The 23,401-nt window shown below is 40.5% G+C and overlaps 1 protein-coding gene across 3 annotated transcripts in view; it reads right to left on the reverse strand.

Moving 5' to 3' along the window:
• CDH4 (cadherin 4) overlaps window positions 1-23,401 on the reverse strand; it is a 665,178-nt gene that overhangs the window by 127,436 nt on the left and 514,341 nt on the right. For all 3 annotated transcript variants that reach the window (XM_084645889.1, XM_084645891.1, XM_084645890.1), the window contains 2 exons: window positions 22,065-22,220; window positions 11,850-11,994 (listed from right to left, as the gene is read on the reverse strand). In XM_084645889.1, the coding sequence (XP_084502015.1) occupies window positions 11,850-11,994; window positions 22,065-22,220 (301 nt within the window). The remainder of the gene's footprint in view (window positions 1-11,849; window positions 11,995-22,064; window positions 22,221-23,401) is intronic.

Genomic DNA, 23,401 nt, shown 5'->3' on the forward strand with positions numbered 1-23,401 from the left:
TTGCAAAGCTCATGTAGTGAATGCTCTACATACCAATTTTGGTAGAAGAATAAAGCGATCACTGATGGAAAGTTCATGGTTTAAAAGTAGCACAAAATTTGTAATACTTTCCTAAAACTGTCAATTTCTAATTTAAAAGCATCCTGATAATTGCTGTCTTATACTCCCTGGGTCAGATTCTCAGACCCTTACTCATGTTGAATAGTACCTTACTCTTCAAGCAATACCATTCATTCCAAAGAAACCTCTTGCAGAATAAGGTATGGCTCAGAGAATAAGGATAGCAAAATCTGGCCCTATATTTGTACAAAATGGGATCCCAAACCTGAGTAGGTTCTCCGGGTGCTACAGTTATACAAATACTTCTCCACTTACAATAATAACTTGTAAATATTTGTTCAGTGTTGAAAGCAGCAATCATCTGAAAATCTTAGGTTCCCGGTTGAATCAGTCCATTGTCCATCTTGGACTTGTGTATGAAAATTGCACTTTGCCTTTGTTCTCCTCTCCTTGATGATTTCATTGTTGTGATTCCAGCAAAAATCAAAATGGACAAGACTCTTGTTCTGAGAAGCAACTTCAAGTTCAATCTTTTGCCAGTTTGCAGGACCAGAACATGATTTTCATCCAGCCGCCACGCTGAGACAGATTCTTAATGTAAACAAAAGGCATCAATGGAGCCACAACAATTCACACCACTGGAGAATCTGGCATTGGCGTTTTAGGTCCACTGAAGCTCTTGTTTTGGGGGGCTGATATTCTTTTAAACTATCAAGGGACTAGTTGAAAGTAGAAAACATGCTTGTGTGATGGTAGGACATTTTGGGCCTTGCCACTTTTAACCATGATCCTTTACAACTGAAGTAAGTGCAAGAGTTACACTTGTCTGTAAATGGGGTGCCTTACGGCTGTGACCAGCTGTGTTTGATACACCAAAATGTAGGTCCTTCATGAAGCACTGCAGAACCTGAGAACAACCCCATAGATATGAATATGAAACAACAATAATAATAATACCTCTTATACAGCAGTTTTAAATCAGAAGATCTCAAAGTGTTTTACAAGGGAGACCACTGACCATATCTCCATTTTACAGATGGGGAAACTGAGGCACAGAGAGGGGAAGCAACGTACCCAAAGTCATCTAGAAGAAGAGCTGGGAATAGAACCCAGATCTCCTGAGTCCCAGTCCAATACTTTCTCCACTAGGTCACACTACCTCAGTAGTTAATAACATATGATAAAATCAAATCGGAATCAGACTAGCCCTGACTAAACTAAGCATTATATTTTGATCTAGAAACCATCATGAGTTCTAAACTTTCTTGGGTGAAGGAACAGGAGTCTTATCATGGACGCCAATGCGGCCAGCATTTCATTCCTTGTATTTTGTCAGCCAAGGACGAGGGGGGCAAAAACTAAAACCAGGATCGTTCAAAGTTTTAAATGTAGGAAAGGAAGACAGACACAAGTGCAAAGCCATAGCCTATGAGAGTGAAAAGGAAATAAAATAAACATACTATTTCAGTCAAATAAGGAGAGGCAAGAGTTGGAAGCCACTAAAATGCCAGAATAACTATTTTCAAATCAATGAAGTATTGTCTGGATAATCAATGTAATGAATGAAGAATAGGGAGAGTTGTCACTACTAAATGTAAAGAAGCAGTGAAGATGATAGAAGAGGCAATTTAGAAGATATGAACTTGAGGCCAGCATAGAGACAACTGCTGTAGTATCTAAGACTAAAGCTCACCAGTGCACAAAAAATGGATTAAATAGATGGTAAAAAGCCATTTTTACCACTCTCATCACCCCAAATGCAAAATGAGAATCAGACCCTCCAAATTTATGCAGCAGTGTCATCAAAATAAATAAATAGTGCCAATTAAATAAACAAGTGTAAGGCATGGAGATGAGACAGATGCTTGAAATTCTGTTGCAGATTTAATAAATTGCAAATATGTCTAATCTAAACTGTACCCTGCATCACACAGACAGAAAAGTAAAGTAGAAGCAGCATTTTCCTTTCAGATGCCGCTCCCTGGGGAGCAGCTGAGAGCTCCTGGCATGCTCTTTTACCATTTTTTTTTTTGTAATCAATGGCATATTTTGACCTTTCAAGCAATTAACCTAATTCACAGAGGATGTCACTCCCTAATTACTGGAGACATCAGATTCTCAACCTCAAACAAGGCACGAAGAGACAAGCTAATGTGAATAAAGAGAACAAATGGGTCTAGAGAGATGATTGAAAAAAATCAGAAAGGGTGCTGTCATCTGGAACTGAAGAACAAAATAAACATCTTGGGAAAGAAAACTAATGCATGCACTGAGTACAAATCACACAGAGTTTAGCCAGATTTGAGGTGAACTCTTGTATGATTTGGGAATGTAGTCTGGAGCCTGGTGAGACTGAAAGCACCACAGAGAAGTTATGTGAAGTAAAACTCCAAGAGAGGCAAACAGACTTCTGTCCAAATGGATGAACCTCCTCTGCTCATGAGGCAGTTTAGTAAATGGAACCACTTGCTTCTCGCAGTAAACTCAAAAAGTGGAATAAGAGAGATTTAGGACAAAATATTCAAAAGTGTGAGCAACAAATACAATTTGCATAAAAGCATGAATGTATGTGCCTAATTTGCACACACACACATTGCACAGCTATAACTGTGCATGCAGACAGAAAGACAGATGTCCGATGGCAAATGCATATGCAAATAGTGAAATTTTGCAGACATTTTTCTACAAAATCTGGGCCTCCACATACACTGTACAATACCATTGTGCATCTTGAATTTTCACTGAGAAAGCAGTCTATACAATTATAATGTAGTTTCATAATTTCCAAAATAGAATAAAAAAGTGTTAGGCTTTTTTCATGACAGAGTGGAAATTAAAGTGCACAGCAGAAAAATCTATCAACATTTCTTTGTAGAGTTGAGCTATGAGAGAGGCCATTAATGCAACTAAAGAAACAAAATATACAATGGATGGTACTTAACATTCAACAGATTGAGAACTGGAAGAATGTATTAGGGCAACTGCAACAATGTTTTTCCCCTGTGGTCCAGCAAGAGCTCCCACTCTAGGGTCCCAGATCCTCAGCTGTCGACTCTCTTGAGCAGAGACCCATGTATCTCTTGCTCCTGAATGGAGTTTTTCCCAACCTGCACTCTTCAGTACCTACGCTGTGATATTCTCAGCAAGCCAGACTGCCTAAACAGGCCAGTGTGTATGCTTTACTTTCTCTCCAAAGGCTATGAACAGCTGTAATTGCCATCAACCAAAGGTCGCCATACAGCTCTTTATAAGCAAGCACATTTATTCTTAAAGTGAAAGCATTACAGAGAAAATGTATTTAAAAAAACCCTACAAATATGCTAATAAGCTTACTAGAGATCACCTCGCAGTTCCAACAAGGGCTCTGGTAGGAGTCAGTCCTTCAAACCACACAAAGGAGTTTTCTGTGGTTACAAGCTTTCACAGCTTTAGCTCAGAACTAGCACACCCGTGAACAAATAGTCTTTCCTTTATACAGCTTAGGCATATGACATTGGTCTCATGTAATAGGTGATATGCAGACAAAAACAGTCTCCTCAGGGCATAGCTTCAAAAGACTGGGTTTTTGCATAACCAGTGGTGAGGGATTTGTATTAACCTCTCCTTAGGTATTTTCTAGGAACACATGTATTGTCTCAAAAGACCATTCTTGTCTGGCACATTGTTCAATATAGTCCTTGGTCCATTCAGGCTTGTCATCACATCTCTCCCCTAGAGCAGTTACATACAATCCTGGGCCACAATAATATATAAACTTTGCATTTAGTACAATGGACCCAAAGAGACAAACTTAAGACAATAAGGTTTTTTTAAGGATATTAAAGGAAATTGCTGGCTCTGTCACAGCAGCTGCACAGGATGTCTCCAGAAAAGATGTAAGATTTGCTTTCCATCCTTTCAAGCATATTTAGATATTTTTATTTGATGTAATCTGATAAGACTTGGTGATGCTAAGTGAACAGGGAGGGCTAAAGTTCACTGACTTCAATGCAGTTAGGTCAGCAGAAAATGTGTCCTTTAGTCTACAAGGGGAAACTGTGTGGACTGCGTAGTTTTCTTACACAATATGTTACACACACACACCCCCATGGCAGATTCAACAGAGTACCAGATTCTTGATTGTTTTTGACTATTCACTACTTGCTGGAGGACCCCTGGAAGTGTAGTTACCGCCTGGTTAGCATGATGCTTCACAACTCCTCATTGCTATCTACTTATTCATTTCTATTCTTTTAAATAATGTGTCTTGATTATGTTTTCCCATAGGTATATGGTACATTATTTGTGGTTGTTTGGTAAAAACATTGCAGTGGTTGGGCTACTGTATTGCTATAATTTATTTCCAGACTCGTCTCAGAAGATTATTTCAGCCAATTTTGCTTTACATCAACTTGGCCATTTTCTTTGAAGAGAAAAGCATCAGAGTTTTTGGATGTGGATTTTTTTCTTCTTGAGCCCAATAATTCACTGCATTGCTGTTGGGACTGGCTGTTTCTATACTAAAAAACTAACTAAGCAAAGTATTCCATAACTACCCAGTTTTGACACAAAATGGAAAGCAGTAAAATGTGGTTGCGTATGAGCACTTTCTTATCACAGAATGGTGCTTGACTGAGCAAAAGCCTTGAAAGAGGATATTGTCTTTCCTAAATTTATGCCCAACGTGTCAGAGAGAGAAGAGGGTGGGTCGGATGAAGCCATTTTTAATAATTTACAAAATGCAAGGATGAAAATAGCCTCTATCCAAACTGAACAGACTGAGGCAGCATTAAGATGTTTAAATGGACTGTATGATGAACATAGTGATAATGCATCTGGTAAGACTGAGAAAACTGCTGAATCATATTCTGTTAATAAGGCAATCAGACGAGTTTTTAAGTGTTATCCCTTTAAGGACGATGATACTCTTGCTATTTCTATGCTTTCCTAGTTCTAGGGATGATTAGGAAGAAAATGCAATTAGAAAAACACTCTCATGCAGGGTAGGATCCCCCACAAGATTTCACTGTATACATAGTAATGTGGAATTTGATCGTGAATGGTAATAATGACCGAAGTGAGTAAATCTGGGTCATGTTGAGAGAGGCAGATTCTTCTCTTGCTGTGTCACACTTAAGTTGCATACATTTTAGGTCTTCCTTTTCATTTTGTAAAGAACCTTAGATTTTTAAGGGTACGGGTATCATTAATTTTGTCCAAAACTAACGTGAATAATACTTCACAATTTCAAGAGTCAAAGACACTTGAGACACTTTCATCATATTTCTGGGTCTACACCCACCCACCCCACACACATGCTGTGACACACAGTTTCAAGTATAAGTCTCTCTTTCCCGGTGGATCAGTTCCTCAGCTGCGTCAATCACTGTAGTTCCACTGAAATCAATATAGCTATATCAATTTACATATGATGAAGACCTGGCTCTATATATTCATGTATACACATTGATGTTGGGATGTGGTAAGTGGTAACCCACTGTTTCCAGTTCATGAGTATGTTATGATGTCTTTGACTTGCCCATTCCACTGGGCACTTAAGAGTGGTATAAAAGTCTGGCTATGGATTTTTCTGAATAGTCCTCATTTACTAAGGCCCTGACAGGACAAAGCACTTGTAGACGTGCTTAAAGTTAAGCACATATTTAAGATCATCCTCATTCAGCAAATTGCTTAAGCATGTATCGAAGTCCGATTGGCTTAAGAGAGAGTTAAGCACACGTTTAAGTGCCTTGCTGAATCAAGGCCTTAAATAAAGAATAATGAAAATGATTTGCCTCCAAGCTTGTAAAACACCACTGACTGTATTCAAATTGAGATTATTAGCTGCATCTTAGTGTTTTTGGATTGATTCAAATTTGAATGGGAAGGAAGTATTTTTCACTTACTGTCTGTTGCCAGCAGTTAAAAATGATGGTTCTTATTGCCACTGACTCTGGAACTTTACCTTTGCCATTTTCATTTCCTCTCTCACAACAATTTTACCACCTACGGCACTTCCCCCCCTTGTAATTTAAGTGGAAATACAACCTTCAGGATGATGAGCATCTCTTTGCTAACTGTACTATCAGGTGAATGAGAGGAAAGAGCCAGGAATTCAGAACCTCAGTGCTTCATACAAGTGTATGTATAAATGCAACTCTGTGCCTTAAAGGATTAATTTCACAAGCCTTAAATTGCAGTTTAATTTGAAAACTAATTCAGCCCCATAATTGGCTTTTTCTATTCAAATCGCTGAGGCTAAAGATTTAAATTCTTAATATTCAGATGACTTTCAAGTATCTGGCCCCATCTGTGCATTAGTCCATGGTGTTAATCTCTCAAGGGAATCTCTGCTAGCATAGAAATAAAATAAATAAACAAACAACTGGGACACTAATAGCATAAACTGCTTTAAAAAAGCCCTGATATTATATAGAATATTTATTTTTATGAGATTTCTTTAACTCAATTTGCTACATGTAGATTTTGCTCCCAACTATTTAATTTTTTAGGTGACATCAATATCAAGAATCACACTATCAGAATTGCATGGAGTTAGGGGGAGGCAGTGAATTTTAATTACAACATTTTTCACTTAAGGAGTATCAATTATAATGTTCCATTCCTTTGGAGGTTTACCCATGATGCTTAGAGCTTCTTCCAGTTCATTCAGGAGTAAGAAACTGGCATCAGCTCTGCCCTTCAGCTTAACTATGCGCTAAAGAATCAAATGAAAAACAGGGGGAGGTGAAATTCTGGCATCATGGAAGTCAACAGGAGTTTTGCTATGGGCTTCAAAGGGTCCAGTATTTCACGTAGGCCATAGGTAGGGGGGAGATAGTGGATGGGTTAATATTAAAATGCCTCCCACACAGAGCTGGTTGGAAATCTTCCAACTGAAGGTTCTTCCAGAGGAAAATGCCAGTTTGTCAAAAGTGAAACGTTTTTTCAAAATTTTGACAAAATTTCATTTTGAAAAAACAAAAACAAAAAGCTGCTGGAGTGAAGCATTCTGATAAGGCTGATACTTGTTTGACCTTTCTAGAGCAGAATGTTTTGATTTCCCATTTCAAAACATCTTTTCATTTCAATTTTTAAATACATATTATATAATATAATATGTAAAGTCATTATTGGAATGTAACATTTAGATTTTGTCAAAACACAACATTCTGATCACACTGAAATTAAACTTTTGCCACAATTCCATTTCATGGGAAATTTCAATTTTTTGTTTTGTTTTCATTCTCTTTGGGGGGGGGGGGGAATTCAAAATCACAGAATTTCCCATGAAATGGAAAATCCAATTCGCAGCCAACATTACTCACAAAATATTCCTGGGATCCCTCAATCCTGTACAAGCACTGCTGTAAAACTCTAGTAGCTACAGTTTGTGTCAGGCCGTAACTGGTAAAAATATTTGCAAGAGGATTCTGCGAAGCATGGCAAGAAGTAGAAGAAAAAGAATTTTTTCCCCTGGCTATTACCCAATAAGCTAGTTTGCCCTGGTTCACAGAAATAAGCTTTCAAGGTACAAGAGAATTCTTGCAGCACATACTACATTCAGAAAAGCAGCTATGCAATCCATACAGCTTTATCAGCTCTTGAAAGGAAAGTTCTACAGTTATGAGGGAACTAGAACTTTGCTGATTAAGGCTGCCGAAGGGGCCAGGGGAATTTCAGCGCTAGCTTTCAGCAGCATTTTTTAAACTTAGCTGTGTTCTTCATACAGAGGCAAAGTTCAAAGAAGCAGAACATTATTCAATGTGAGTAAAACATGGACTTTTAAGATACACTTTCAAACAGTGGTGCATTAAATCAAAACCAACTTGAGTGTCTGTGTGTGGTGGGGGGGAGCTGATTCTGTGGGGAAAAATGTCACACAACTAACTATTCATGTTGTGTTTGTTTGGAAGGCCCTGCATTTGAAAAACTAAAAGGTTCATCTGCATACCCTTATACTAAATAAACTAGAAACAGCAAGGAAGAATTTATTTCAGAGTATCAAAGAAGGGGAAAGAGATACATTTCAATACAGCATCTAGCACACATTTGGGGATTGTACAAGGACCAGAGAGTGACACCGCTATTCATACTGAGTAGTACCTTACTCTGCAAGGGGTAATCCCATTAATTTCAAAGGGACTACTCCTGGCATATGGTACTATTCAATTTAAGGAGAGCACAATCTTACTCAAGAATAATAATAGATTAATAATACATGAGCTCAGGTCAGCATTCCTATCCAGGTCTGATTTCAGTGGTGGCTTGCACCCCTCAGACAGTACATTCTCTGGAAACCTGGGCAGTCTGTTGGATTCTGAATGCCAGGCATTCCATTAAGGCCCATTTACCAAAAAGGAGTTCGGACCCTCTTTGACTAAATCTCTCCATCCTTCTACCAGCCTTCTCCTGTCTCTCGGTCGGTCTAGATGGCCAAGGAAGGCTATTTCTATGTTTGAAGGAAGTGAATCCATATTAAACCTGGGGTGACACACTGGGAAGCTAGGTAGACAGAGTGAAATAGCCACATCGCACACTTGTAGCTCACCCACCCATCTGCATTCCCATCATCTTGAAGCTCAACACCTTCTTTTGGATCCTTGGCACCGAACTCTTTAGGCCGTCTTTTGACTGGACCCCCACCACTCACAGCAAAGGCCAGGCACCGTTTGTAGTTCCTGGGCTCTCCTGACCATCAGGAATCTTCCCTTCTGCTGTCTCCCCAGGGGCAGTAGCCCCCCCAAAGGTGACAGGGAGTAAGCAAAATACTCGCTCCTCTTCACTCTGCTCACTGGAGCTTTGCTGGCTGCTAAGAAGGGAGCATGCTGCACGTGGCAACCCCGTGTATGCTGCAGCATCTTCTTGAGGCACAATCCCTTCTGCAGCTCCTCCTGAGCTGGGGCAGGTCCACTCTGCCCCTTACCCAGAGATGTGCTGTAACGGCACAACTGAGTTCCTTGTTTTTCACTTCAGAGCTGATCCGCTCTAGTGATCCTGTTAATCAGCCTCACAGGGGCTTTCCCTTGTATCTCAAGGTCATTGTGCTCTGCTCAGCTGCATATATTTGATGATCTCTGGGAGATTTCCATGGGTCAGATCTTGAGCTCTTTACAAATTTTCATTTGGGCAAAATTTCCACTAAGTTCAACAGGACTTTGGCCCCTGGTAGTGGTTGCTATTAAAGTCAATGTTTATCGAGGCTACTACAGTTACTTTCCTAAGTTAAAATACATGAACATACCTGTGGCATTCCTCTATAATGTGGTAACTGAAAAAATATAGTCTTTTCAATATTGACCACTGTATATGGACACATAGCAAGTGTCAGAAAGAGTAATCAAGGGGCTAGTCAGAGATGAATAGTCAAAGTCCCGAGAAAGAGTTCAATAGGAGTGAAATGTGCCTTTTATGGCAATGAATGCTGATCTGCTATATCACAGAGGACTTTTTTTTCAGCTTGCTTGAAGCAGAACTGTGTGTGTCTATACATATAATGCACTGCTGAATCAATAGTGAACATATTTTGCCTTTTGTTTTCTGTAGGAATATTTGTTATATCTTTCATTTGTCGATTGTTGTGATGAATAATTAGGAATCCTGGCTTCAAGTTTTTTTCCATTGTACAGAGACCTAGTGTAGTACCCTCTTATTACTATAATTTCCTGAAATAACTTGAGTGAAAAAGGATGTTTCCAAGTCTCTGGGAGCGTCATGTTTAGCTAAATATGCTGTGTACGTCATTTTAGTTATATATGTCGCCAAAAAAACCAGTGATGCCCTGGTTTGAAATGGGTGAGGAGTGCACAGGTTGCACAACCTAACTCTACGACCTCTCCGTTATTATCGCAAAGACATAACCTCACAATTATTGACACGTTTCGCAGAAAGAGGGCATCAGACACCCAAGTCCCCAGACGGGTTTACAGAGGCAAGGAACAGAAATTCAATGATTATAAACCTTTAAAAGAATACTGATTAAACAAGAAAGGAGGGGAAACAAATACATCAAAGGCAAATGTAATTGCTTTTGAATAAAACAGATTGCTTCCCATTTACCTGCCTTAAAGGCAGGCACACTGGCCTGGGATGCAGAATACCAAAAATCAGTGGTATAACCAGAGGCACAAGTATTTTGTAGTCCTATTCTGATTTAATGGCTTATAGGCTTATCTGGATTTCAAACAAGAAAGGACTGCAATTTACTCCTCTCATCATCCTAATGAGCAGAGCTAGCTGAACATTTGGGAACACTTTCAGTATTGATTTGTTTTAGAATAAGATGTGGGAAGTCTGATTTGTTATGGAAATGTCATGAGCATCATGGCTTATTTCAATCAGCATTTCAGATCTTGATAACTTGTCCGTGGAAGTCCCAATGTGGCCTTAGTGTAAAGGGGGAAAAAAAACCTCTGTGAAAGAGTCATTAGAATGATCGGTTCAGTTTCTTTACAGCCCAACTCTGAGGATCAGAATCTGGATGAGAACTTCGAAGCTTTGGTGCATCTCTACCTCAAACATACCAAGCGGGAAGCTATGTAATGTTCTTTCCTCAAGAAATAATGTCACACTTTGTCCCCACTACATGTCACCACAAGAGCCATTCTTCACACTGCTGAAAGACAATCAATCAGGATTGCAATTCACCTTGTTAAAAATAGTGGCCTCAGGAGACTTCTCTATGACAACTCCCTCAGGCAGCAGAGAAGTAATGATAAATGTTTGCTGACACAAACCAAAAGCCATGTGATGTTTAACCCTTCTACCTGTAAACAACTGAAAATAAATTTATTCAGGGGGCGGGGGGGGGGGGAATCTCATTAAGGCTTTAGGAGCTTTGTATTTTATAGCAGTTTACCTAAAACTAGTGGCAATAGTTTTCACAACACAATCTCCACTTCTTCATTAGATAATGAATGCATTCATATTAGTTATATTCAGCAATAAGCTAAAGCAAACCATTTACCATATTCTAAACTGCCAATTTATGCTTTACCCCCAATAATGAATTAATAGTATATTTGGAAGAGAAATGTTAAAAAAGGCTAAATCTTTCCAAAGACTTTTAAAATGTGCTTATGCTCGCACCATTATCTCAACTGTATGCACAAATTAGGCACTCACTGATTTTGCATGAGAATTTGCACACTTAACTTTTTGAAAACCTGGTCTCAGATCTCTGCGTAATTCATGATAGGCAGAAAAACCATAGCACGAGATCAGACACCATGAAGTCAGTGGGAACCTTGTAATTTACTACAATAATTTTTGGATCAGGTCCCATATGAGTAAGTTGTTTTTCCACAACTTGGGACACAGACTTTACTGGACTCTGAGTGGATGGAAAATACTGATCTTAAAAATGACTGGATTACTTTTCAGTCAGATAGATATACAGTATTTCAAACATACAGTCAGGTAAAAGTCAAGATCATTGCAGGGTTTGCTTTTCTTATTAGGAGTCTGTCATTATTACTGTACTGATTACATGTTGCTGTAGAACTCTATACATGTAACAAACATTCGAGACAGGCAACACCTGGTTTGATTTTACAAAGCTTCAGCAGTTGCTTTTGCAAACAAAACTTCCAAGTAGTGTGATTTGGATGCAGCTCCCATTTTATCCAAGTCTACACCTACTCCCCTTCAACGTTTATGGTAGTTCAGCTAAACTGTTCAAATTTTCACCAATCTTTTACAAAAAATAACAATCTCTGAGCATCAAGAGGAGTCATGGAACATGTGATCAAACCAACTTGTGCTTTATATTTGAAGCCTTAGGCTTATCATAAGAGCTCTTCCAACTCTACCTGGTTTAGATCCTTCATCAACAGATCCATTATAGACTTGGTTTATAAACTCAGGCCTGTTGTCATTCATATCAATCACATAGATGTAGAGGTCAATAGGGTTTTCCACCTTGTTTCCATTCATATCCACTGCATGAGCCCTCAGCTGGAAATAAACACAATGGAAGCATGATGTCAGTGACAGAATTCGCTGGATGAAAGATGGAGTTGACTTCAGCATTTATATTCTTTCCAAAAATTAAACTATAGGAATGTCAATTTTCCAGTAGAAACCAGATATCTGGTTTTCATCTAGGTGCTGCAGGTTACATAATGTTTCACAACAGGGCCCAATATTAAAAATCATTTTAAAATAATAATAGTAAATAGAAACACAAATAATTTTATCAGCTAAAAGAAACATTTTCTCCACGGCTAACAAATCACTACATTAAAGTAAAGTAGTAATTGTTACTTGGCAATCTCCAAAGACTAAGTTTGCTTACTGTTATTAATGCCACGAGTTTATTTTGCACTAGTCACAAGAACTTCAGCAATGTACCATGGAATCTCACATTGCTTTGATGTGACGTGGTAATTAGTAAGTGAAGAGATCTCATAATTGTTGATACTATTGTTATTATTATTTGTATTCTGTAGCACCTAAGAGCACTAGTCATGTAGAGCAACCATTGTCCTAGGCGCCATACAAACTCAGAACAAAAAGATGGTCCCTGCCCAATGTTTATTCAATTTCTCCAAAGGGGAGACCCATGTATAGTTAAGAATGGGAAACCTGTCTCAACATTAACTACCGCATCAGTGATGCAACATTATAATAGCCAGCACTGTACTGCTGAGTTCTCAGTTAAAATGGCACTGGGACTCCATCTTATTAGGAATAACTATTGATAATAATGCTGGAAATTGAGACCATCTGTTTTCAGAATAAAAGGGACAGATACAGCATGTCAAAATGAGTAATTAATAAAACAACGCAATCAACAATAGTCTGGAACAATCAGTAATCAGGTGAGAAAAAATGGATAGCTCCTTCATTATATGGAACAGATGGCTGCACTACATGGGTCGTGTGCTGACGGTATTTATCGAAGCTGGCTCGGGAGGAGGACTGGATATGAAAGTCTTGTATTGTGCCTGACTTAAGTTGGCCAATGGGGAGACATCTGGCTCTGGGAGAGCATTGCAGCTTTAATTTTGTCACTTTCCCTCATTTCAGTACCAGTGAGCGCTGTTGAATCCCTGCACTGACATAAAAATCAGGGACAGTGTTCAAAACCTCAGGGGCAGATTCTGAAATATTGATGAATGAAGAATGAAAACGCCACATAAAAGGAGTTTGGTGAAACTGCTGTCTAGAGAAACAGGACTGTCACTTTAAGACCGATACTCAAGTAGGCTTGCCCAATGGGCCCTTAGTGAATTCCTCCTATTATACCACCTGCTATGATGCTTTTCCCTACCAGATTCCTAATGTATAATGGCCTAGATTTTTCAGATGTGCTGGTATCTCCAGGTCCCATTCACTTCAATTGAAGTGGCAGATGCTCTAAAATTCAGGCCCATTGTGTCAAAGAACGTATGCGGCTCTGATACATAGCATGTAAGGGTGCTAATTGTATTAATATTGATTTCAGTCTTTTGCTTTTGCCGAGACTATGATTGATGGGATTTTACTCCTTTGTGTAGGTTTTCCAAGAAGGTTTAACAAATATAATCACGCTATATTTGATAGGCTGGACTGAGATTTAATCCAGGGAAGAGAGCAAACTGCCACACAGACTGAGGGCGGACATTTAAAAAAAAAAAAGAAAAAAAGGTTAAAAAAATCACATTTTTTTAAATATTAAAAAGGCTGACTTCATTTTTAATACAGACTCTCTCATTTGTGTTTCCTGATTCTTAGTGCTCTTAATATTTGCATTTCATGCCTACGTCTAAACTGCTCTGACTTGTATCAGCAGAGCTATCCTTCATTATGTCAGATGTAGCAATTCAATAACTTTTACAAGTCAAAGGTCAGATTGTCTTTGAAAAAAAGTAATTCTGAGCTAAAATTAAAGTTATCATCTTCAAACTGAAGCCTCACTGGACTCCGTCTTGCTGCATTTTCAGGAGCGGAAATGGCTCTATTCAGAGATAAAGCAGAGTGCAAAGCCGATATCTTTCTCTTTCAGATCTGGCTCCCCATCCCCACCAAATTTTAATTACATTTGATAGCTCTTGTTTGAAATCTCCAGGAATAAGTCATTTCTCAGCACTGCATGTCTATCTGCTTGTCACACACATATGCCCGTGAACATATGCATATGTTACTGATTCACTCAAGAAAAAAATTCAATAAGCAAGACGGTAGTTATCTCACTAAACCTGCAGAGATACACACACATGAGGCTCCCCTGCTCCATGGTAACATCAGCATTACAGCCTCAAACCTGAATTCTGAAGGTGAGAACAGTACTTGAGAGTATGGACAGCTGAGCTAAGGCTTGCTCCCCCGCCCCCCACCATGGATTGAATTGGGTGAGACGCACCCTTTGATTTAACATACAATCCAAACACAGAGCACTGCAGTCTCAATGCTGATCCCCCGCTGCAGCCCTCCGGTTTGCATGGGTGACTGGGTGCCCTCACAGCTCCCCTTCTATGGTGTTACTGCCTCCTTTCTGACCATTTTTCCTTCTCTCTCCCCCTCCCTTTTGTCTGTTTTCCTTGTCCTTTCTTGTATATTTTATTTATTCTTTCAGTGCTCTTTTGGTTGTTCTCATCTGGCAATGACCTTCCTCCATATCCTCTCACTCTTTTGTACGCTGTATGTTCCTTACCTGGGGGTCAGAACCATCTGCTAGTGTCAACTACAGTTGATATGAACTCCATGGGCTGCTGTCTGAGTCTATAACAATGCACAACAAGAGTCACTCCTGGGGCTGGCTACATTAGAGTTCTTTGCAGGAGCAGGGAGGGAAGGCAGGTGGCTTTCAAGGGGTCACCTGCGGCTTTGAGGCATGTTTAAAGGAAGGACAGGGTGGAGCAGATATTCAGGAGCTTTCCTTTCCCTCTTCAACCTTCTCTTCTGTCCTGCAATCCCTCCCACCCTTGAACTAGTGTGGAGCTCTCAAACTGGGAAAAAAAACAGATATACCACATCATCATGAAGCCCAGCACATTTTATATTTTCTTGCTCCACAAGTATATATGACAGTGACTTATTTATTCAGTATGCATGATTTAGTCTCACACAGTGCTCAGTAGGCAGGGCAGCAATCAAGTTCCATCTGCTACACGATGGATGTTGTGATAAGACAACGGATGGGATTAGAAGTTGATACACTTAAGTGCTTTTTCATGGTATGTGAGCTGTTCACGGGGGGCAGGGCACAGAAGATGACAAAACAACTGTCATGTTTACTTCTGACAACTGGAAAGGAGCATGCTCATATTGAGGAAAGGACTAAAGTCTTCTGGAACTGGAGAAACCACTGTTTGAAAGGCCAGTTACCACAGCCTTGGGTAGAAGAGAAGTCAGAACACACAAACACATTTAAATGGGAGACCATCAGATGGAATTTAAATTGGGTGCTTGGAGAGGTATTTAGTAACTGTTTAATAAAGCTGACTTTAAAACATTAAAGTTGTCGCAAAGTAGAGAGCATGATCTTGGCTGCAGGTTAGAGAAAGAATAAATAGGATCAATGGAAAATGTTGGAATCCAACCACCATTGTATAGGATTCATAAATGTAAATAAAGTTTAGCTAGTGGTCCAGATCCTCTGCTGGTGGAAGTAGTTATAGTTCCATTTTGTACCAGCCAAAGAGCCGGCCAGTCCCCTTGAACAAATATTTTTAAAAGTAGGACAGTCTTCATTAACATACTTAGGCAGCAGCTACCACTGGTTTCTGTGTTTTTTCTACAGACAATTTCTAGAGCAAATGTAGCTGTTGGCATACAAATGCTTCAGCATCATGATTATTGATGACACAGGAGGCTGGTGCTATCTGAAGGTAGTTAGTCAAAGTCAACAGTGAAATGTGTTAAATATAAATACTACTTCTGCACTAATACTGAGAATACATATGTATATTAATTGTAAGTGACAGATCTTTTTAAAAAATTGGGCATACAATTCTGTGCCTAATTTGCACACACTTTATCATGATTAAACATGTAAATCAAGTTATTATGGCACAAATGACCAGAATTACACATAAGCTTTTGTAAACGTGGTTCAAAATATTATTGCAATTAGTACTAGTTTCTCTGGGTCAAATTCCTTGTTTCTAATTGTCTTTGTCTACCAGAGACAGGTGGGTGAGGTAATATCTTTTATTAGACCAACTTCTGTTGGTGCAAGGAGACAAGCTTTGGAGCTACACAGACCCAAAGAAGAGCTCTGTGTAAGCTTGCAAGTTTGTTTTTTTCGCCAATAGAAGTTGGTCCAATAAAAGATATTACCTCATCCTTGTCTCTCTAATATCCTGGGACCAATAGGACTACAACACCGCAAATAATTTTTGTCTCCCCCACAGTCTAAACGATTCCCATCTCAGCCTGTAACCAATCTCCCCTTGTCCAGACACCTCTGACTGATATTTAATAAAAGTGTTAATGGAAGCAAAGTGCTGGTTGGGACTATTCCAAGCTATATCTGTATTTAAAAACAGGCATATAAATGAAGCATGTTAATTGAATATCGTTGCCTGACGGCTAAATATTAGATTTTATGGTGATGGTGTTTTGTTAACAAAGCTTGAAGATATATGAGAGACCAACCAGACTGCAGCTTGATAGGAAGTTCTGGCACCTGAAATAGTCAGAAAAGCACCAGGAGGCACTGATTTGTCCATGAGTGTAAGCAGAGAGTCATCACCTACAACACCGAGAGCTCATGGGAACTCAGGCTGATAAGGGCGAGGGAAGTGATCCATGTTAAACACTGATATCTGCTGAAAGTTAGTTGGCACTGTTTAAAAACTGAGACACAGAGACATCTGTGTAACAGAGAAAGTACTGCTACAATGAGTCAGAGCCTTGGAAAATCCATCCCTCTGATGCTCAAGAGAAATATTAAAAGCTGACAAGCGAGTTCTGCTTCAGAACTACCAAAATAATTAAAAATTGATATGATTCCTCTCAGAAAAAAGGTGGGCTTCATCAGGCAAATGCTTCCTAATGTGGAGAATTAAAAGAGGAGTGCTTTAGGAAGAGCAATCTTGATGCAATCAGAATTATACAAAAGAAAGTATACATGGAAAATGTGCGAGTTAATGAAACAGAACTCTGGCATGTGTCCTCCCTAATTCTCAGGAAGATTTTTTGTATTGGCTTTTAGGTTATTTAGAAATAAAATAAACATGGACAGCATGTGATACCAACAGAGATGCCAAAAAGATTTAGGTCTGTGTGGGGCTGTAAAGAAATGGAGCTGCGTAGATCATACATAGGCATCACAGCTGAACTGCTAGCCTGTGGCACACAGAAGATGACTCAGTAGGTTACATGCTAAAAACGCAGGGGCCAGATCTTTACCTGGTGTAGTTCCACTTATCTCAAGTGGATTTATACCAGCTGAAAATCTGGCCCCAGGACTCTATTAGGTGAGCTAAGAAGAATCTTCATTAGGTATTAATACCTAGAGATGAACGGAGATATAAAATTCAGATCTAAACCTGAATCTGGATCCAAATTTTCCCAAAGTTCACATGTCTGGATCTGAGGTCAGGCCTGTTTCTAGTTATATTGGTGCTTATTGGCAGGACCCTCAGCTATGGTAAATTGGCATAAGCTCAATCAACTTCATTGGACCCAACGAGAAGCCAGCCATTGATGCCAGGAGGGGCAAAAGGAACCAAAGCAGGGACTGCTGTATTGTAGGGGAGGAGGAAAAATGGGGCACAGCCAGCATCACTCCGCCCCCAGCATCTCCTTGGTCCCAGAACTGCGCACTGCACCAAGCACAGTGGAGTCCTGGCTCATGACTGGGGCTCCTAGGAACTACAATAATAAATAAATAAATAATGGAGCTATACTGATTAACACCAGCTAAAGATCGGACCTCTGTCTAGTTATGTCCCATATAGGGAAGTCTTGCACATAAGCACCTGGTGCCCTTTCTTTCTTCCTATAACTCTGGAACATTGGCCTCCCCACAGTGTTTTGGGTTACCACTTTATATAAAGGGACATTTATAAAGTCCAATCAGTCAAAAGTTTGTTTGTAACCATGGCTTGTAATTATCTATAAACACCTTCTACTGATGTGCTTATAGCCATTTAAAACATAGAATCATAGAACCATGGGATTAGAAAGGACCAAATTTCATCGAGTCTACCCCATGCTAAAATGCAGGATTTGTTGTGTCATATACTACTGCCGCCTGTAATGGGCTTATTATATCTATTAATCATTTATTAACCCTTAATTTGGCTGTAGCTGTTTGTTTATGCCTATGTCTCTTGTCTTCCAGAAAAGAGACTCCCATGAATGAGATTAAAAGTTCTCATTGATTCCAGGTGTTAGAAATTGAAGTTGTTTTTTGGGAAGTGATACCAGCCACCACACAGCAGCCTTTTCCAAGCTTTCCTGAAATTTCTGGTCTAAATATACTTATAGGATACATTTGGGTCACATAAATCATTATTATGGGAAACTAAGTCATTTTTTTTTGGGCTCAGAGCGTCTTGTACCTGACATCATAATGGCTCCATCAAAGGGGTTAGTTTGTGAATTATAACAGCTGAACTGTTATAATGACCCAGCAGCTCTGAAAAAATATCGAACACTGGAGTGACATAGAGCCTTTTTCAAAATAATCCTCTTCATATTTTCATGGGCACAGCAGGCAAAATAATTGTTGTTCACAGAGGATAAAATAATTTTGCTTAGGATTCTTTTTTGCCCAGGGAAAATTTCTCTTTCCATCCAACTTAAGCGGTAATCTATTTTCTTTATCCCTCTACTCTTGCACAGAAGCATTGTCACTCTGGTTAACTGGACACCTGATAAAGCTAACAAAGTGTGCGTCTCTGACAGAGCAGTTAGGAATAGGATAGTGGTGGAAGTAGTCCATACCATTGCATTGTCAGTATGGCATCTCCAGCGATGACTATTATGATACCAAAGAATGTGTTCAATGTTGATACAAAGCAATCTATGAAACAACTTTTTGTAGCCACTGTAGAAAAGAGCGAATGGACAGATGCAGGAAGTACTGAAGTTTTGTGCAGCTGGTGTGCAAAGAGTAATATAATTTTTTTATCAGTTTGTGTGACTGTATTTATTATTTGCTTCTACTTTGTGACTGTAATTGTGCTGTAGAATATAATACAGAGACCAATTACACTGCACACAGAACATTTTGTGAGCCAGTAGAGTCTACAGAAGCATCTCTTGGTGTTACTAATATTTATTAATTCCCTTGTATTTACTATTAGTCTATCTACCTACTTAAGATCTTCTATGATCTCCTCACTGTACTGTCTGTGTCTGAACACCTCCAGACGATTTACAATGAAAAATGACTAATTGTTACTGCATGTCCAACTTCAGTAACGAGTGATGACTCGGTAACTTCCTCTGACACCCTAATGTTGATATTGGTTTCTCACATTCTTTCAGGCCTGGTCTATATACAAACTTGACCAGCTCTCAGTTAAACCACTGCTACACTATCAAGTTAAACTGGCTAAACTACATCACTCAGGACTGAAAAAATTTCACACCTGTGTGATGCAGTTAAACTGACCTAAGCCCCAGTGTGGATATCACTAGGTCGAGGGAAGAATTCTTCTGTTGACTTAGCTAGTGCCTCTTGGAGAGATAGATTTACTGCAGTGATAGAAAACCTTCTCTTGCTGTAGGGTCTGTCCTACAGCTGTGCCACAGTAGTTTTCTCATGAAGATATGCCCTAAATCAGTGTAACGTTGTGTGTGGACACTACATCAGTTTAAAGCAGGCTCAGATTATGTCTTCACTAGAAACGCTATAGTGACCTGGCGGCAGTGCTGTACGCTGCAGAGATACAAGGGATTCTTCAGAGAGGAGGTAACTAGACTGACAGAAGATGTTTACAATGGGGCTTAGGTTGGTTTTACCACATCACAAACAGCATGAAAGTTTTCACAGCCCTAGGCGATGCACTTCAGCTGACTTAACTTTTTAGTGTAGACCAGCCCAGGGGTGGCAGGTTTGTAGAAATTTTGGTGGTGCCCAGAATGCCCAGAGGCCCCCCCGCAAACTTCACTCCCTACCTGCCTAAGGCTCTGCAAGGGAGTTTGGATCAGGGGAGGAGGTCTGAGGTACAGGCCCTGGGCTGGGGCAGGGGATTGGGGTGTAGGATGGTTGAGAGGTTGGGCTCTGGGATAGAGTTTGGGTGTAGGCTCCAGGCTGGGGCAGGGGTGGGTGTGCAGGAGGGGGTAAGGGGTGCAGGCTTTGGGATGGAGTTTGGGTGCAGGCTGTTGGAGGGAGTTTGGGGGTTGGAGGGGGTGTGTGGGAAAGGGCTGGGGTGTAGGCTCCGGGAGGGGGTGGAGTGGGGTGCGGCACATACGGGGAGGGGCTGCCCCTCACCATAGCCTCACTGGGGGTTGGGGATGGGGCTGCCCCATGCCCAGCGTTGGGCAGGATTGGTGGCTGCAGGGGATGCGGATCACAGGGTCAAACACTCACCAAAGCCCCAGCAGCTGCTCAGGTGAGTGAGGTCCGCTCCAGTTGGCACCTGCCGGAAGCCCCCTTGGCGTCTCCTCCTGGTGGGTGCAGGGGGAGGTGAGGGCTGCCAAGCATGCATGTGCCTCCTCCCTCTCCTCCTGAGGTGCAGCCAGCTGCCTCAGCCTGCTGCCAGCGCTGCTCTTGTGCTGTGCTGCAGCCTTAGGCAGCAGTTGCAGCTGGTGCCGGCAGTGCAGGCAGGCGAGGGAGAGCCGCGCCGCTTTCATTCAGGCAGGGATGCTCCAGGGCTGGGGGGAGGATGCTCCGGGGCTCAGGTGAGGTGTGCGGGGGGGTGGGGGGTGAGTCAGGGGCCAGGGAAGAGATCCAGCTCCAAACATTGGTGGAGCCGGACCCTGAGCCCTGAATATTCCTGGAGTCCGGGCACCACAGGCCCATACAACTTGCCGCCCCGGACCAGCCCTTACATTGGCTAAACTTAACCCTGGTGTACACTTAGAACTTAGGTCAATGTAACTAGGTAGCTCCAGGGTGTGAAAAATCCATGCCTGTACGCCATAGCTATGCTGACCTACCACCTGGTGTAGACACAGCTAGATTGATGGAAGAATGCTTTGACCTAGCTACCATCACTCGGGGAGGTGGAGTTCCTACAGTGATGGGAAAAACCCGTCCGTTGCTGTAGTCTGTGTCTACACTACCATGCTACTGTGGCAATAGCTATGCTGACTATTTAACAAGGGCCATCCAATGTAAAGCACATTTAAAACAACATGGAGAGTCTACACATAAAGGATATGTCTACTCTAGAGCTGGAAGGTGTAAATTCTAGCTCAAGGAGACATATCCATGTCAGTCAAACCAATGTGCTAAAAACTGAAGTGTAGCAGTGGCGAGTGGTGTGAGGAGATCGCTGCTTTAAGAATGATGCTATCCAAGATGCTAGGCATGTACTTGGGGAAGTTAAACCCTCACGCCACTACAGCAACGTTTCTAATTTTAGCATGCTAGTTTGATCACAGCTAGTGCAGGTCTGACTCCTTGAACTTACACCTTCTAGCTCCCATGTAGACATATACAAAATGTACCTATTTAACTAAATCAATGCAGAATCGCACCTTTAGTGAAAACCATGAAAATCTGTTATGAAAACAATGCCTTAGTCCTTTTCTCAGTCACAGGGAAAAGAGTTGATCTGTGTAAAATATGTGATCAATAAATCCTGAGCTGGGCAACACTCGCATGCTTTCTCATTTCCTCATAAACTGGAAATGCAAACCTGGGCCCTACTTCTGAGAAGACAAGTTGGGTCCACAGTTCTACATCTAAATTGCACAAAACATTCAGTGATGACGTGAAACCTGCTGAAATCTAGCAGTTTTGAGTGTTTTACTTTGACTTTGTGAGTTCAGACCCCAAACTCAGGGAAGGACCCAAATCTGTGTGTCTATTCTAGCCACAAAGTCCTTTTGCACTATTCTAGTGCAGAGGAGCTGTGGATTAGGGGGATACATGTACAATGCATAAAGAAGAAAAAAAAAGATATTTTCATACTTACATGGTAGGAAGCTCTTTCTTCTCTGTCCATTGGACGTGTCACATACATTCTGCCAGACACGGGATCAATGCTGAAGACTTCCATAGGTGGCTGGTCAGCTCCTACTCCAGTGATGCTGTATCTGATATGGATCTCACTGTCCTTATCAGAACGAATCTGTATAAATAATTAAAGATAACAATCAGTAAGCTATGGACAATGGGTTGGTGACATTGATATTCAAATACCTTTACCTGCTATATAGTTAGGAGACATTAAGGCCCAATCTTGCAAGCCTTCTATATGCAACGTTGTTAACTCTGATAGGTGATCTGCATGCTAAGGCCTGGAACTAGGTTGCAGAAAAAAAGATCTTTCATAAACTTTCAACTCATTTTTTTCCACTTTTGTTTACAATGATCCTTTGGAACTCAGAAAGCAGAACCCTCTGACATTCTGGCCCTGATTCTCGGAAGTGCATCCATTTGCATGCACAATTTATGCAACTGTAATTAAATTATGCATGCAAATAATTAGGGCTGGGATTTTTTTTTTAAAGGAGTCTAATGGAGTTGGGCACCTAATTCCCTCAGGTTTCCTTGAAAAATCTTAGCCTAGAATTTTAACAGGCTGACTGGGCATACAGACCCTAAGTTTTCAAAAGCAACTAGTGATTATAGGTACCTTAATTTGGGGGCATCTAAACTGAGACACCTCAAAGGGGGCTTGACTTTCACAAAGTGCCAAATGCTTGCCCTCTAAAAATCCAGCCCCTTTTAGGTGTTTGGAGCTGGGCATCTGTTAATCACTAGACACCCACTAATCACTTTTGACAATTTTCTATAATCACCAGGACTGCATTTTCAACCAGTCTAAATGTGTATGTAAACACACATATGTTATTCTAAAAACAGAAGCCTTTATTTCATTCCTAATACAAGCTTGTTGGTTTGTTAATGTGGGGTTACTAATGCCTGATGGACTGCTAGCTTTACATTTGAACGTCTTCTTAGGGAAAAAAGCATTACAGCATTGCTTTTAAAGCCCATTCCTCCCAGCTTCCTTCCCACCTTGAGAAACAAACAAAAAAAAATCAAATATGGCATGAAGAATGACATGAACTTTGGAAACAGATAAAAGGAAATAAAAAGGCAGGCTAAGATGTTACCCTAGCAACCTTGATTGTATTGCTTTAAATCTGAAGGTAATTTCTAGATCAGCCATTTAAAAGAAGTTCTTGTAATGTCAGGGCTATTTCTGAAGGAAAATGCACGGTACAAATAAACAAACTACCACCCCCCACACTGTGAAAAACTGTCTTACATGCGTCAACGTGAAAAACAGGGTTTTTTTTTTCT

The sequence above is a fragment of the Lepidochelys olivacea genome (genome assembly GCF_965140295.1).
Source record: "Lepidochelys olivacea isolate rLepOli2 genome assembly, chromosome: 13".
Classification (NCBI taxonomy): Eukaryota; Metazoa; Chordata; order Testudines; family Cheloniidae; genus Lepidochelys; species Lepidochelys olivacea.